Genomic DNA, 16,013 nt, shown 5'->3' with positions numbered 1-16,013 from the left:
TCACCAGATCCGGGAGGAGAATAACACACTGGAGAGGAGCACTTGTAGCCAAGATGTTTATTACTCAACTGCTAGGCCTGGAACTAAGTCTAAATACTCACGAGATGTTCCATACAATGTATCAATATCATTATGCAAATAACTAAACTAAACGTCATAGCCTCCAATCATTACATTCCTTTCCCCTTATAGAGGATGAAAACTCTGTTTTAAAAAACTTTGAGATACACTTGAAAATACTTTGAACTCAATAATAACAAGTTAAATATATAACCATAAATACCAACAAACAATTCTAAAATATCGCTGTGCTGCAGTACCTGGATAAACTTAATATCTAGCACATGATATTTAGGTGATAGGTGAAGCACCAAACCGCACACAACACTCATCATTTTTTATTTTTACTCATACTTCACTCATACAACTGCTGACAACTAATTTGGGAAGTCAACCCACATCTGACTGCCATGCTCTTGACAAGCCATCAGCATTGCCATTTTCAACCCCTTTTTTATGTTGGAAATTTATCTGGTACCCTTGCAAGGTCAGACTCCAACGCATCAGTCTACGGTTCCGTTCGCGCAATTGATTCAGCCATTTTAAAGGATGATGGTCACTCTGAACAGTAAATGCTCTACCATACAAATATGGATATTATGCTTCCACTGCCCACACAATGGCCAAACATTCCTTCTCGATAGTCGCATAATTCATTTCACGAGGCAACAACTTCCTACTGATGTATACTATGGGATGTTCTTCTCCTTTATCATTATTTTGACTTAAAACCCCATCAATACCATGATCACAAGCGTCAACCTGCAAGACAAAAGGTTTGGTATAATCTGGATTATGCAGTACAGGTTCAGATGTCAATGCTTGCTTCAGTTTACAAAATGATGTCTCACAGTCTTCAGTCCATATTACTTGATTTGAACACTTCTTCTTTGTTAACTCTGTCAAATAAAAAGCAATTTCAGAGAAGTTAGGATTGAATTTACGATAATATCCCACTAAACCCAAAAATGCTCTAACATTTTGCTTAGTCTTGGGTCTTGGAAAATTATTAACAGCTTGCACCTTGTCCAGCATAGCTCTTATCACTCCACTACCTGCCATATATCCAACAAAGGACACTTGTGGCCCACCAATATAACACTTGCTAGGCTTCACAGTCAACTTTGCATTCCTCAATCGCTCAAGTACAGCCTGCAAATGTAACAAATGCTCTTTCCAGCTAACATCATGTACCTCTATATCATCCATATATGCACCAGCATACTCATTTGTACCTTGCAGTATCTGATTTATTAACCTTTGTAGGGTTGCTGGACCATTTTTCATGCCAAAAGGCATCACTGTAAATTCAAAGAGACCAAATTGAGTTATGAAAGCAGATTTCTCACAGGAAGATTTACTCAAAGGAATTTGCCAATATCCCTTTGACAAATCAAAAGTAGAAATATAACAGGCATCACCAAACTTTTCTATGAGATCCTCCACACGTGCCATGGGATAAACATCAAATTTGGTGACACTGTTAAGAGATCTATAATCTACACAGAACCTAACTGTACCATCTTTCTTACCCACTAACACAATAGGACTTGCCCATGGACTTTTAGATGGTCTAATAATACCTGATTTCAGCATTTTATCTAACTCTTCTCTCACTGTGGACTGTACTGCTTGAGGTAACCTGTATGGTTTCTGACGTAAGGGAAAGTCTTCACAAGTAACCACTTCATGTTCCACCAATCCAGTCAGCCCTGGTGCATCTGTAAACACGTCACCATAACGCTCTAGTAACTGTAATACTTCTGCCCGCTGCTCTTCTGTCAGATTTTCATATATTTTCACATCTTTCCAGTTTTCCTTACCTTTCTTTTCTGCTACTGTGTCTAACACCCCATTTTCTTCCTTGACCACATCCACTATATCGACGAAACATGCATCCAATACATCATTTTCTTCCTTGACTACTTCTACTATATCCACGAAACATGCAATCTCTTCCCTCTCCTTCCAAGGCCTCAACATATTAATATGGTACACTCGGCAAGTTTTCCTTCGACTACCAACATTCACCTCATAATCTACAGCTGTCATTTTTCTTGTAACTTGAAATGGACCTTGCCATTCTGCCTGTAACTTCTGACTTCTTGATGGGAGTAACACCAGCACCTTTTCACCAATATCAAAAGATCTATCACGAGCTTTCACATCATACCATCTTTTCTGTTTAGCCTGTGCGACCACCATATTCTGCTTCACTACTTCCATCATCTCCCCAATCTTATCCCTCATGTTAATTACATATTCCGCTAAATTTTCCTCTTCTGGAATATCTCCAGTCCACCCTTCCTTTAACACAGCCAGAGGTCCTCTTACATGTCTTCCATATAATAACTCAAATGGAGCAAATCCTGTGCTTGCTTGTGGAACTTCTCGGTAAGCAAACAACAGGTATGGTAAATAGGTATCCCACACCTTTGGGTGTTCTGCTGTGTAGCGACGCAACATACATTTAAGAGTACCATTGAACCGCTCAACAAGCCCATTGCATTGTGGATGATAAATACTAGTTTTCAATTTGTTAATGTGTAGCTTAACACACATATCACTTATAAGTTTAGACATAAAATTTGTCCCTTGATCACTAAGTAACTCGTTTGGAATACCTACCCGACTAAAAATCTCAATTAAACAATCTGCTACTGTTTCAGCTTCCATATTTGGAATTGGTAAAGCTTCTGGATATCTAGTGGCATAATCACACAACACCAATATATATTTATTACCTTTTTTACTTCTTGGTAAAGGTCCTACCAGATCTATTGCTACCTTCCGAAATGGTACATCCACAATTGGCATTGATATCATCGGGACTTTTTCATGAGCATATCTCTTAGCAGATTTTTGGCATTCAGCACACGTTCTGCAATAATGTGCCACATCTGAAAATATCCCTGGCCAATAAAAATGCTGCAGTAACCTTTGTTTTGTCTTCTCTATTCCTAAATGACCAGCTAAAGGAATATCGTGAGCAATCCTTAACAACTCACCTCTACACTTTAACGGGACCACTAACTGAGTCACCTCAGCTGCTTCAGCTGAGTTCATGGGCCTCCATTGACGAAATAATAGACCATCCTTCCAGAAAAAACAAACTTTATTTGCTATCATATTTTCTGGCACTACTACTTCACGGACCTTTGTCAATGTTACATCTGATTGCTGTAACTTTATCAACTCGGCTCGTCTCAATTTGAATACATCAAATACTTCATTATCACTTACTGGTAACTGAATCTCATCATTATGATCCTCAACTTTATCTAACTCACCTTGATCATCTATGCTGTCATTAGTATCACCAACATCAACAACACTTTCTGGCAGTTGCTCCACTGGTCTTGCATGAACATCTGTTAATTGTTCATTACACCTTACCTTAGCATTTTTCTCTTTTAATGCTTTACTTTTTCCTCTAGTGACAACATAAGCTGTACTCTTTTGACTATCTTTAGTCATACTTACATATACCTCATTACCCAAGATAACATCTTCAGCTAAGGTATCTAAAACCCCTACATCCAATTTTCCTCTATAAAACTTACAATTCAAATGTACTCTTGCCATGGGTACTTGCCTTGTACTACTATCTGCAAGTCTAACACACACATACTGTCCCAACAAGTATGCACGTTTCGATACAAACTTTGACTTTATCAATGTCTGAGTACAACCTGTATCCTGTAAAACTACCACTTCCTGTCCATTCAGCAGCCCTTGCACCTATGTATATCCATACAACTACCATATAAACACTTATCTACATTTTGCTTAGATTCACCTGCACAATAAAATACTTTACTACCCTTGCCTGATCCACTATTTGAACTAGGCTTGAGATTCATAGGACATGTTGTAGTAATATGACCAGGTTTACCACACTTGAAACATGTATTAGCTTGACTATTCTTATTAGATTGTTGAACAGAATTAGATTGCCATTTTCTAAATTTTCCATTTGATGCCATTGACTTATCTGTTTTAGGTTTACCATGAGCAGCAATATACTGCTCAGCTAATTTAATGATCTCACCTTTTGATTTAGGTTCTCTTTCACGAATCCATATCTTCAATTCATAAGGTGAATTCTCTTTGATTTGCTCCCTCAACAACAGATCTATCATTGTCTCCATACTGTCAACTTCTGCTGCTTCCAACCAATGCTCCAACAAATTCTCCATTCTGGCATCCCATTCGGTAAACGACTCGCATCTCACATCCCACTTTACACTTCTAAAGCTGCTCCGGTATTTCTCTGCAGTCAACTCATATTTCTGCAAGATAGCTGCTTTAACTAAATCATAATCATTAGAGTCCTTATCACTCATACTAGAAAACGCAACCTGTGCTTTATCCGATAAATTAGCTATCAATTTCAAAGCCCACATGTCTCGCGGCCAATGATGTGCAATTGCAATCTTTTCAAATGTTCTTAGATAAACATTAATATCATCACCTTCCTTAAAATGAGAAATGTTAGGACCCTTGTCTACAATTACAGTACTATTATCTGTACTATGCTCCCTACCTTGCATACGTAACTTCTCCAATTCTAAATCCCGCAACTTCATTTCCACTTCATGTCTTCTCTTTTGCTCCTCAGCAATCCTTACTGCTTCCAATTTTTCCATTTCTAGCTTCTGTTTAAGCATAACCATCTGTAATTCATATTCACGCTCTTCGCGCCTGAGCCTCACTGTATCCTGATGCTTTGGATCCCAATCCTGCAAGCCCTTATTCAAATTCCCTTCCAAATGAGAATGCATGGGAGTCCGTAGTGGTGGACCCCCAGAAGGATCAGCAGCATCCCCTGTATCATTCATACTCGCAACTTATTTTTACTCACACACTGACAAGTATAACATGCAGCTACGGTACTTACCTACCAAAGAACAAATTACCCACTGTTTAGTTTAACCACAAGGAAACCAAACAGGATGTTACAAACTAGAAACAAATTATTTATCCAAACACTGCACTTTTTTTTATACACAGCCTTTTCTGACTTTCCTTTCCTTTGATACTTGATAGGTCAATCTTTGTTATTGTAAACAAACCAAAGCACTAAAGGTTGGCATAACAACCACCAGTTGCTAAGTGAGTAATGTAAAATGTTCTAAAAGTTAGTTAAAATGTTGCAAAAGTAAATCTACAGTCAGTGAAAAAGAGTTCTAGAAGAGCTGAAACAATGTTGCAATCAAATCAAAAATGTTCCATTTCAACGTACACTGCTTCCACGAGCTGTCAATCAATTCAGTTCAAACCGGCTTTTCACACAGCTGGCAAATTTACATTCCCCGATCTGTCACTTGGATAAAAATATAGTTGACATTGATAACTTCACAGCATTTCTTGAAGGCAAGTTATCTATTTAATGTACAGGCAATTCTGATATCACAGGCAGTTTATTTCTTCACAGCTGGTTGAGTTGAGTGTAGAGAAAAAACAACTCACCAAATCCCAGTTCTTCTGTACAGTTAGTACTCAAAGTAGTATTTCATCTTCCTTCAACTTGCGATGCACAAGTCTCTCCCTCTACTGTGTTGTACACAGAAGGTTGTTCTAGATGTTATAGAGCTCAACAGGCCTTTTCCACAGATTCAAGTTCCTCAGTACTTTGCAAAGAATTATTATTTCTTCAGTAGTATTTCTTCCCCCTTTTTCTTTAACCGCTGCCACCATATGTAAACTGAGAACAGACTTCTCAAGGTAGAGTGAACCAAGTGAGTATTGGTCACCAGATCCGGGAGGAGAATAACACACTGGAGAGGAGCACTTGTAGCCAAGATGTTTATTACTCAACTGCTAGGCCTGGAACTAAGTCTAAATACTCACGAGATGTTCCATACAATGTATCAATATCATTATGCAAATAACTAAACTAAACGTCATAGCCTCCAATCATTACATTCCTTTCCCCTTATAGAGGATGAAAACTCTGTTTTAAAAAACTTTGAGATACACTTGAAAATACTTTGAACTCAATAATAACAAGTTAAATATATAACCATAAATACCAACAAACAATTCTAAAATATCGCTGTGCTGCAGTACCTGGATAAACTTAATATCTAGCACATGATATTTAGGTGATAGGTGAAGCACCAAACCGCACACAACACTCATCATTTTTTATTTTTACTCATACTTCACTCATACAACTGCTGACAACTAATTTGGGAAGTCAACCCACATCTGACTGCCATGCTCTTGACAAGCCATCAGCATTGCCATTTTCAACCCCTTTTTTATGTTGGAAATTTATCTGGTACCCTTGCAAGGTCAGACTCCAACGCATCAGTCTACGGTTCCGTTCGCGCAATTGATTCAGCCATTTTAAAGGATGATGGTCACTCTGAACAGTAAATGCTCTACCATACAAATATGGATATTATGCTTCCACTGCCCACACAATGGCCAAACATTCCTTCTCGATAGTCGCATAATTCATTTCACGAGGCAACAACTTCCTACTGATGTATACTATGGGATGTTCTTCTCCTTTATCATTATTTTGACTTAAAACCCCATCAATACCATGATCACAAGCGTCAACCTGCAAGACAAAAGGTTTGGTATAATCTGGATTATGCAGTACAGGTTCAGATGTCAATGCTTGCTTCAGTTTACAAAATGATGTCTCACAGTCTTCAGTCCATATTACTTGATTTGAACACTTCTTCTTTGTTAACTCTGTCAAATAAAAAGCAATTTCAGAGAAGTTAGGATTGAATTTACGATAATATCCCACTAAACCCAAAAATGCTCTAACATTTTGCTTAGTCTTGGGTCTTGGAAAATTATTAACAGCTTGCACCTTGTCCAGCATAGCTCTTATCACTCCACTACCTGCCATATATCCAGCAAAGGACACTTGTGGCCCACCAATATAACACTTGCTAGGCTTCACAGTCAACTTTGCATTCCTCAATCGCTCAAGTACAGCCTGCAAATGTAACAAATGCTCTTTCCAGCTAACATCATGTACCTCTATATCATCCATATATGCACCAGCATACTCATTTGTACCTTGCAGTATCTGATTTATTAACCTTTGTAGGGTTGCTGGACCATTTTTCATGCCAAAAGGCATCACTGTAAATTCAAAGAGACCAAATTGAGTTATGAAAGCAGATTTCTCACAGGAAGATTTACTCAAAGGAATTTGCCAATATCCCTTTGACAAATCAAAAGTAGAAATATAACAGGCATCACCAAACTTTTCTATGAGATCCTCCACACGTGCCATGGGATAAACATCAAATTTGGTGACACTGTTAAGAGATCTATAATCTACACAGAACCTAACTGTACCATCTTTCTTACCCACTAACACAATAGGACTTGCCCATGGACTTTTAGATGGTCTAATAATACCTGATTTCAGCATTTTATCTAACTCTTCTCTCACTGTGGACTGTACTGCTTGAGGTAACCTGTATGGTTTCTGACGTAAGGGAAAGTCTTCACAAGTAACCACTTCATGTTCCACCAATCCAGTCAGCCCTGGTGCATCTGTAAACACGTCACCATAACGCTCTAGTAACTGTAATACTTCTGCCCGCTGCTCTTCTGTCAGATTTTCATATATTTTCACATCTTTCCAGTTTTCCTTACCTTTCTTTTCTGCTACTGTGTCTAACACCCCATTTTCTTCCTTGACCACATCCACTATATCGACGAAACATGCATCCAATACATCATTTTCTTCCTTGACTACTTCTACTATATCCACGAAACATGCAATCTCTTCCCTCTCCTTCCAAGGCCTCAACATATTAATATGGTACACTCGGCAAGTTTTCCTTCGACTACCAACATTCACCTCATAATCTACAGCTGTCATTTTTCTTGTAACTTGAAATGGACCTTGCCATTCTGCCTGTAACTTCTGACTTCTTGATGGGAGTAACACCAGCACCTTTTCACCAATATCAAAAGATCTATCACGAGCTTTCACATCATACCATCTTTTCTGTTTAGCCTGTGCGACCACCATATTCTGCTTCACTACTTCCATCATCTCCCCAATCTTATCCCTCATGTTAATTACATATTCCGCTAAATTTTCCTCTTCTGGAATATCTCCAGTCCACCCTTCCTTTAACACAGCCAGAGGTCCTCTTACATGTCTTCCATATAATAACTCAAATGGAGCAAATCCTGTGCTTGCTTGTGGAACTTCTCGGTAAGCAAACAACAGGTATGGTAAATAGGTATCCCACACCTTTGGGTGTTCTGCTGTGTAGCGACGCAACATACATTTAAGAGTACCATTGAACCGCTCAACAAGCCCATTGCATTGTGGATGATAAATACTAGTTTTCAATTTGTTAATGTGTAGCTTAACACACATATCACTTATAAGTTTAGACATAAAATTTGTCCCTTGATCACTAAGTAACTCGTTTGGAATACCTACCCGACTAAAAATCTCAATTAAACAATCTGCTACTGTTTCAGCTTCCATATTTGGAATTGGTAAAGCTTCTGGATATCTAGTGGCATAATCACACAACACCAATATATATTTATTACCTTTTTTACTTCTTGGTAAAGGTCCTACCAGATCTATTGCTACCTTCCGAAATGGTACATCCACAATTGGCATTGATATCATCGGGACTTTTTCATGAGCATATCTCTTAGCAGATTTTTGGCATTCAGCACACGTTCTGCAATAATGTGCCACATCTGAAAATATCCCTGGCCAATAAAAATGCTGCAGTAACCTTTGTTTTGTCTTCTCTATTCCTAAATGACCAGCTAAAGGAATATCGTGAGCAATCCTTAACAACTCACCTCTACACTTTAACGGGACCACTAACTGAGTCACCTCAGCTGCTTCAGCTGAGTTCATGGGCCTCCATTGACGAAATAATAGACCATCCTTCCAGAAAAAACAAACTTTATTTGCTATCATATTTTCTGGCACTACTACTTCACGGACCTTTGTCAATGTTACATCTGATTGCTGTAACTTTATCAACTCGGCTCGTCTCAATTTGAATACATCAAATACTTCATTATCACTTACTGGTAACTGAATCTCATCATTATGATCCTCAACTTTATCTAACTCACCTTGATCATCTATGCTGTCATTAGTATCACCAACATCAACAACACTTTCTGGCAGTTGCTCCACTGGTCTTGCATGAACATCTGTTAATTGTTCATTACACCTTACCTTAGCATTTTTCTCTTTTAATGCTTTACTTTTTCCTCTAGTGACAACATAAGCTGTACTCTTTTGACTATCTTTAGTCATACTTACATATACCTCATTACCCAAGATAACATCTTCAGCTAAGGTATCTAAAACCCCTACATCCAATTTTCCTCTATAAAACTTACAATTCAAATGTACTCTTGCCATGGGTACTTGCCTTGTACTACTATCTGCAAGTCTAACACACACATACTGTCCCAACAAGTATGCACGTTTCGATACAAACTTTGACTTTATCAATGTCTGAGTACAACCTGTATCCTGTAAAACTACCACTTCCTGTCCATTCAGCAGCCCTTGCACCTATGTATATCCATACAACTACCATATAAACACTTATCTACATTTTGCTTAGATTCACCTGCACAATAAAATACTTTACTACCCTTGCCTGATCCACTATTTGAACTAGGCTTGAGATTCATAGGACATGTTGTAGTAATATGACCAGGTTTACCACACTTGAAACATGTATTAGCTTGACTATTCTTATTAGATTGTTGAACAGAATTAGATTGCCATTTTCTAAATTTTCCATTTGATGCCATTGACTTATTTGTTTTAGGTTTACCATGAGCAGCAATATACTGCTCAGCTAATTTAATGATCTCACCTTTTGATTTAGGTTCTCTTTCACGAATCCATATCTTCAATTCATAAGGTGAATTCTCTTTGATTTGCTCCCTCAACAACAGATCTATCATTGTCTCCATACTGTCAACTTCTGCTGCTTCCAACCAATGCTCCAACAAATTCTCCATTCTGGCATCCCATTCGGTAAACGACTCGCATCTCACATCCCACTTTACACTTCTAAAGCTGCTCCGGTATTTCTCTGCAGTCAACTCATATTTCTGCAAGATAGCTGCTTTAACTAAATCATAATCATTAGAGTCCTTATCACTCATACTAGAAAACGCAACCTGTGCTTTATCCGATAAATTAGCTATCAATTTCAAAGCCCACATGTCTCGCGGCCAATGATGTGCAATTGCAATCTTTTCAAATGTTCTTAGATAAACATTAATATCATCACCTTCCTTAAAATGAGAAATGTTAGGACCCTTGTCTACAATTACAGTACTATTATCTGTACTATGCTCCCTACCTTGCATACGTAACTTCTCCAATTCTAAATCCCGCAACTTCATTTCCACTTCATGTCTTCTCTTTTGCTCCTCAGCAATCCTTACTGCTTCCAATTTTTCCATTTCTAGCTTCTGTTTAAGCATAACCATCTGTAATTCATATTCACGCTCTTCGCGCCTGAGCCTCACTGTATCCTGATGCTTTGGATCCCAATCCTGCAAGCCCTTATTCAAATTCCCTTCCAAATGAGAATGCATGGGAGTCCGTAGTGGTGGACCCCCAGAAGGATCAGCAGCATCCCCTGTATCATTCATACTCGCAACTTATTTTTACTCACACACTGACAAGTATAACATGCAGCTACGGTACTTACCTACCAAAGAACAAATTACCCACTGTTTAGTTTAACCACAAGGAAACCAAACAGGATGTTACAAACTAGAAACAAATTATTTATCCAAACACTGCACTTTTTTTTATACACAGCCTTTTCTGACTTTCCTTTCCTTTGATACTTGATAGGTCAATCTTTGTTATTGTAAACAAACCAAAGCACTAAAGGTTGGCATAACAACCACCAGTTGCTAAGTGAGTAATGTAAAATGTTCTAAAAGTTAGTTAAAATGTTGCAAAAGTAAATCTACAGTCAGTGAAAAAGAGTTCTAGAAGAGCTGAAACAATGTTGCAATCAAATCAAAAATGTTCCATTTCAACGTACACTGCTTCCACGAGCTGTCAATCAATTCAGTTCAAACCGGCTTTTCACACAGCTGGCAAATTTACATTCCCCGATCTGTCACTTGGATAAAAATATAGTTGACATTGATAACTTCACAGCATTTCTTGAAGGCAAGTTATCTATTTAATGTACAGGCAATTCTGATATTACAGGCAGTTTATTTCTTCACAGCTGGTTGAGTTGAGTGTAGAGAAAAAACAACTCACCAAATCCCAGTTCTTCTGTACAGTTAGTACTCAAAGTAGTATTTCATCTTCCTTCAACTTGCGATGCACAAGTCTCTCCCTCTACTGTGTTGTACACAGAAGGTTGTTCTAGATGTTATAGAGCTCAACAGGCCTTTTCCACAGATTCAAGTTCCTCAGTACTTTGCAAAGAATTATTATTTCTTCAGTAGTATTTCTTCCCCCTTTTTCTTTAACCGCTGCCACCATATGTAAACTGAGAACAGACTTCTCAAGGTAGAGTGAACCAAGTGAGTATTGGTCACCAGATCCGGGAGGAGAATAACACACTGGAGAGGAGCACTTGTAGCCAAGATGTTTATTACTCAACTGCTAGGCCTGGAACTAAGTCTAAATACTCACGAGATGTTCCATACAATGTATCAATATCATTATGCAAATAACTAAACTAAACGTCATAGCCTCAAATCATTATTAGATAATTATTATTATTAGTCGCATAATTCATTTCACGAGGCAACAACTTCCTACTGATGTATACTATGGGATGTTCTTCTCCTTTGTCATTATTTTGACTTAACACCCCACCAATACCATGATCACAAGCGTCAACCTGCAAGACAAAAGGTTTGGTATAATCTGGATTATGCAGTACAGGTTCAGATGTCAATGCTTGCTTCAATTTACAAAATGATGTCTCACAGTCTTCAGTCCATATTACTTGATTTGAACACTTCTTCTTTGTTAACTCTGTCAAATAAAAAGCAATTTCAGAGAAGTTAGGAATGAATTTACGATAATATCCCACTAAACCCAAAAATGCTCTAACATTTTGTTTAGTCTTGGGTCTTGGAAAATTATTAACAGCTTGCACCTTGTCCAGCATAGCTCTTATCACTCCACTACCTGCCATATATCCAACAAAGGACACTTGTGGCCCACCAATATAACACTTGCTAGGCTTCACAGTCAACTTTGCATTCCTCAATCGCTCAAGTACAGCCTGCAAATGTAACAAATGCTCTTTCCAGCTAACATCATGTACCTCTATATCATCCATATATGCACCAGCATACTCATTTGTACCTTGCAGTATCTGATTTATTAACCTTTGTAGGGTTGCTGGACCATTTTTCATGCCAAAAGGCATCACTGTAAATTCAAAGAGACCAAATTGAGTTATGAAAGCAGATTTCTCACAGGAAGATTTACTCAAAAGAATTTGCCAATATCCCTTTGACAAATCAAAAGTAGAAATATAACAGGCATCACCAAACTTTTCTATGAGATCCTCCACACGTGCCATGGGATAAGCATCAAATTTGGTGACACTGTTAAGAGATCTATAATCTACACAGAACCTAACTGTACCATCTTTCTTACCCACTAACACAATAGGACTTGCCCATGGACTTTTAGATGGTCTAATAATACCTGATTTCAGCATTTTATCTAACTCTTCTCTCACTGTGGACTGTACTGCTTGAGGTAACCTGTATGGTTTCTGACGTAAGGGAAAGTCTTCACAAGTAACCACTTCATGTTCCACCAATCCAGTCAGCCCTGGTGCATCTGTAAACACGTCACCATAACGCTCTAGTAACTGTAATACTTCTGCCCGCTGCTCTTCTGTCAGATTTTCATATATTTTCACATCTTTCCAGTTTTCCTTACCTTTCTTTTCTGCTACTGTGTCTAACACCCCATTTTCTTCCTTGACCACATCCACTATATCGACGAAACATGCATCCAATACATCATTTTCTTCCTTGACTACTTCTACTATATCCACGAAACATGCAATCTCTTCCCTCTCCTTCCAAGGCCTCAACATATTAATATGGTACACTCGGCAAGTTTTCCTTCGACTACCAACATTCACCTCATAATCTACAGCTGTCATTTTTCTTGTAACTTGAAATGGACCTTGCCATTCTGCCTGTAACTTCTGACTTCTTGATGGGAGTAACACCAGCACCTTTTCACCAATATCAAAAGATCTATCACGAGCTTTCACATCATACCATCTTTTCTGTTTAGCCTGTGCGACCACCATATTCTGCTTCACTACTTCCATCATCTCCCCAATCTTATCCCTCATGTTAATTACATATTCCGCTAAATTTTCCTCTTCTGGAATATCTCCAGTCCACCCTTCCTTTAACACAGCCAGAGGTCCTCTTACATGTCTTCCATATAATAACTCAAATGGAGCAAATCCTGTGCTTGCTTGTGGAACTTCTCGGTAAGCAAACAACAAGTATGGTAAATAGGTATCCCACACCTTTGGGTGTTCTGCTGTGTAGCGACGCAACATACATTTAAGAGTACCATTGAACCGCTCAACAAGCCCATTGCATTGTGGATGATAAATACTAGTTTTCAATTTGTTAATGTGTAGCTTAACACACATATCACTTATAAGTTTAGACATAAAATTTGTCCCTTGATCACTAAGTAACTCGTTTGGAATACCTACCCGACTAAAAATCTCAATTAAACAATCTGCTACTGTTTCAGCTTCCATATTTGGAATTGGTAAAGCTTCTGGATATCTAGTGGCATAATCACACAACACCAATATATATTTATTACCTTTTTTACTTCTTGGTAAAGGCCCTACCAGATCTATTGCTACCTTCCGAAATGGTACATCCACAATTGGCATTGATATCATCGGGACTTTTTCATGAGCATATCTCTTAGCAGATTTTTGGCATTCAGCACACGTTCTGCAATAATGTGCCACATCTGAAAATATCCCTGGCCAATAAAAATGCTGCAGTAACCTTTGTTTTGTCTTCTCTATTCCTAAATGACCAGCTAAAGGAATATCGTGAGCAATCCTTAACAACTCACCTCTACACTTTAACGGGACCACTAACTGAGTCACCTCAGCTGCTTCCGAGTTCATGGGTCTCCATTGACGAAATAATAGACCATCCTTCCAGAAAAAACAAACTTTATTTGCTATCATATTTTCTGGCACTACTACTTCACGGACCTTTGTCAATGTTACATCTGATTGCTGTAACTTTATCAACTCCTCTCGTCTCAATTTGAATACATCAAATACTTCATTATCACTTACTGGTAACTGAATCTCATCATTATGATCCTCAGCTTTATCTAACTCACCTTGATCATCTATGCTGTCATTAGTATCACCAACATCAACAACACTTTCTGGCAGTTGCTCCACTGGTCTTGCATGAACACCTGTTAATTGTTCATTACACCTTACCTTAGCAATTTTCTCTTTTAATGCTTTACTTTTTCCTCTAGTGACAACATAAGCTGTACTCGTTTGACTATCTTTAGTCATACTTACATATACCTCATTACCCAAGATAACATCTTCAGCTAAGGTATCTAAAACCCCTACATCCAATTTTCCTCTATAAAACTTACAATTCAAATGTACTCTTGCCATGGGTACTTGCCTTGTACTACTATCTGCAAGTCTAACACACACATACTGTCCCAACAAGTATGCACATTTCGATACAAACTTTGACTTTACCAATGTCTGAGTACAACCTGTATCCTGTAAAACTACCACTTCCTGTCCATTCAGCAGTCCCTTGCACCTATGTATATCCATACAACTACCATATAAACACTTATCTACATTTTTCTTAGATTCACCTGCACAATAAAATACTTTACTACCCTTGCCTGATCCACTATTTGAACTAGGCTTGAGATTCATAGGACATGTTGTAGTAATATGACCAGGTTTACCACACTTGAAACATGTATTAGCTTGACTATTCTTATTAGATTGTTGAACAGAATTAGATTGCCATTTTCTAAATTTTCCATTTGATGCCATTGACTTATCTGTTTTAGGTTTACCATGAGCAGCAATATACTGCTCAGCTAATTTAATGACCTCACCTTTTGATTTAGGTTCTCTTTCACGAATCCATATCTTCAATTCATAAGGTGAATTCTCTATGATTTGCTCCCTCAACAACAGATCTATCATTGTCTCCATACTGTCAACTTCTGCTGCTTCCAACCAATGCTCCAACAAATTCTCCATTCTGGCACCCCATTCGGTAAACGACTCACATCTCACATCCCACTTTACACTTCTAAAGCTGCTCCGGTATTTCTCTGCAGTCAACTCATATTTCTGCAAGATAGCTGCTTTAACTAAATCATAATCATTAGAGTCCTTATCACTCATATTAGAAAACGCAGCCTGTGCTTTACCCGATAAATGAGCTACCAATTTCAAAGCCCACATGTCTCGCGGCCAATGATGTGCAATTGCAATCTTTTCAAATGTTCTTAGATAAACATTAATATCATCACCTTCCTTAAAATGAGAAATGTTAGGACCCTTGTCTACAATTACAGTACTATTATCTGTACTATGCTCCCTACCTTGCATACGTAACTTCTCCAATTCTAAATCCCGCAACTTCATTTCCACTTCATGTCTTCTCTTTTGCTCCTCAGCAATCCTTACTGCTTCCAATTTTTCCATTTCTAGCTTCTGTTTAAGCATAACCATCTGTAATTCATATTCACGCTCTTCGCGCCTGAGCCTCACTGTATCCTGATGCTTTGGATCCCAATCCTGCAAGCCCTTATTCAAATTCCCTTCCAAATTAGAATGCATGGGAGTCAGTAGTGGTGAACCCCCAGAAAAATCAGCAGCATCCCCTGTATCATTCAT

At 38.2% G+C, this 16,013-nt stretch overlaps 3 protein-coding genes across 3 annotated transcripts; all 3 read right to left on the bottom strand.

Moving 5' to 3' along the window:
• Positions 1–657: 657 nt before the first annotated feature.
• LOC146750471 (uncharacterized) lies at positions 658–3,645 on the bottom strand. The gene has a single exon (XM_085497065.1). It carries the CDS (start codon positions 3,643–3,645, stop codon positions 658–660), a length of 2,988 nt encoding a protein of 995 aa, XP_085353191.1.
• Positions 3,646–6,469: 2,824 nt separating this feature from the next.
• Positions 6,470–9,457, bottom strand: LOC146750470 (uncharacterized). The gene has a single exon (XM_085497058.1). The coding sequence runs from the start codon at positions 9,455–9,457 to the stop codon at positions 6,470–6,472; it is 2,988 nt and encodes a 995-aa protein (XP_085353184.1).
• A 1,497-nt stretch (positions 9,458–10,954) lies between these two features.
• Positions 10,955–16,013, bottom strand: LOC144364112 (uncharacterized). Its single transcript, XM_085497052.1, has 2 exons — positions 11,855–16,013; positions 10,955–10,983 (listed from the first exon to the last, which is right to left on the bottom strand). The coding sequence occupies exons 1-2, from the start codon at positions 16,011–16,013 to the stop codon at positions 10,955–10,957; spliced, it is 4,188 nt and encodes a 1,395-aa protein (XP_085353178.1).

This window comes from Saccoglossus kowalevskii, chromosome 1 (assembly GCF_978046115.1).
Source record: "Saccoglossus kowalevskii chromosome 1, keSacKowa6.1, whole genome shotgun sequence".
Taxonomy (NCBI): Eukaryota; Metazoa; Hemichordata; class Enteropneusta; family Harrimaniidae; genus Saccoglossus; species Saccoglossus kowalevskii.
The sequence above is the reverse complement of the archived record's forward strand: the minus strand, read 5'-3'. Positions and strand labels throughout refer to the sequence as shown.

Excerpts from the sequence above, each read along its gene's own strand:
- LOC146750470 (XM_085497058.1), bottom strand. The coding sequence starts at position 9,457 with ATGGCAAGAGTACATTTGAATTGTAAGTTTTATAGAGGAAAATTGGAT.
- LOC146750471 (XM_085497065.1), bottom strand. The coding sequence starts at position 3,645 with ATGGCAAGAGTACATTTGAATTGTAAGTTTTATAGAGGAAAATTGGAT.
- LOC144364112 (XM_085497052.1), bottom strand. The coding sequence starts at position 16,013 with ATGAATGATACAGGGGATGCTGCTGATTTTTCTGGGGGTTCACCACTA. Across the intron at positions 10,984-11,854 it reads ACATCCCATAGTATACATCA|CAACTGGTGGTTGTTATGCC; the intron begins GTAGGAAGTTGT and ends TTACTCACTTAG.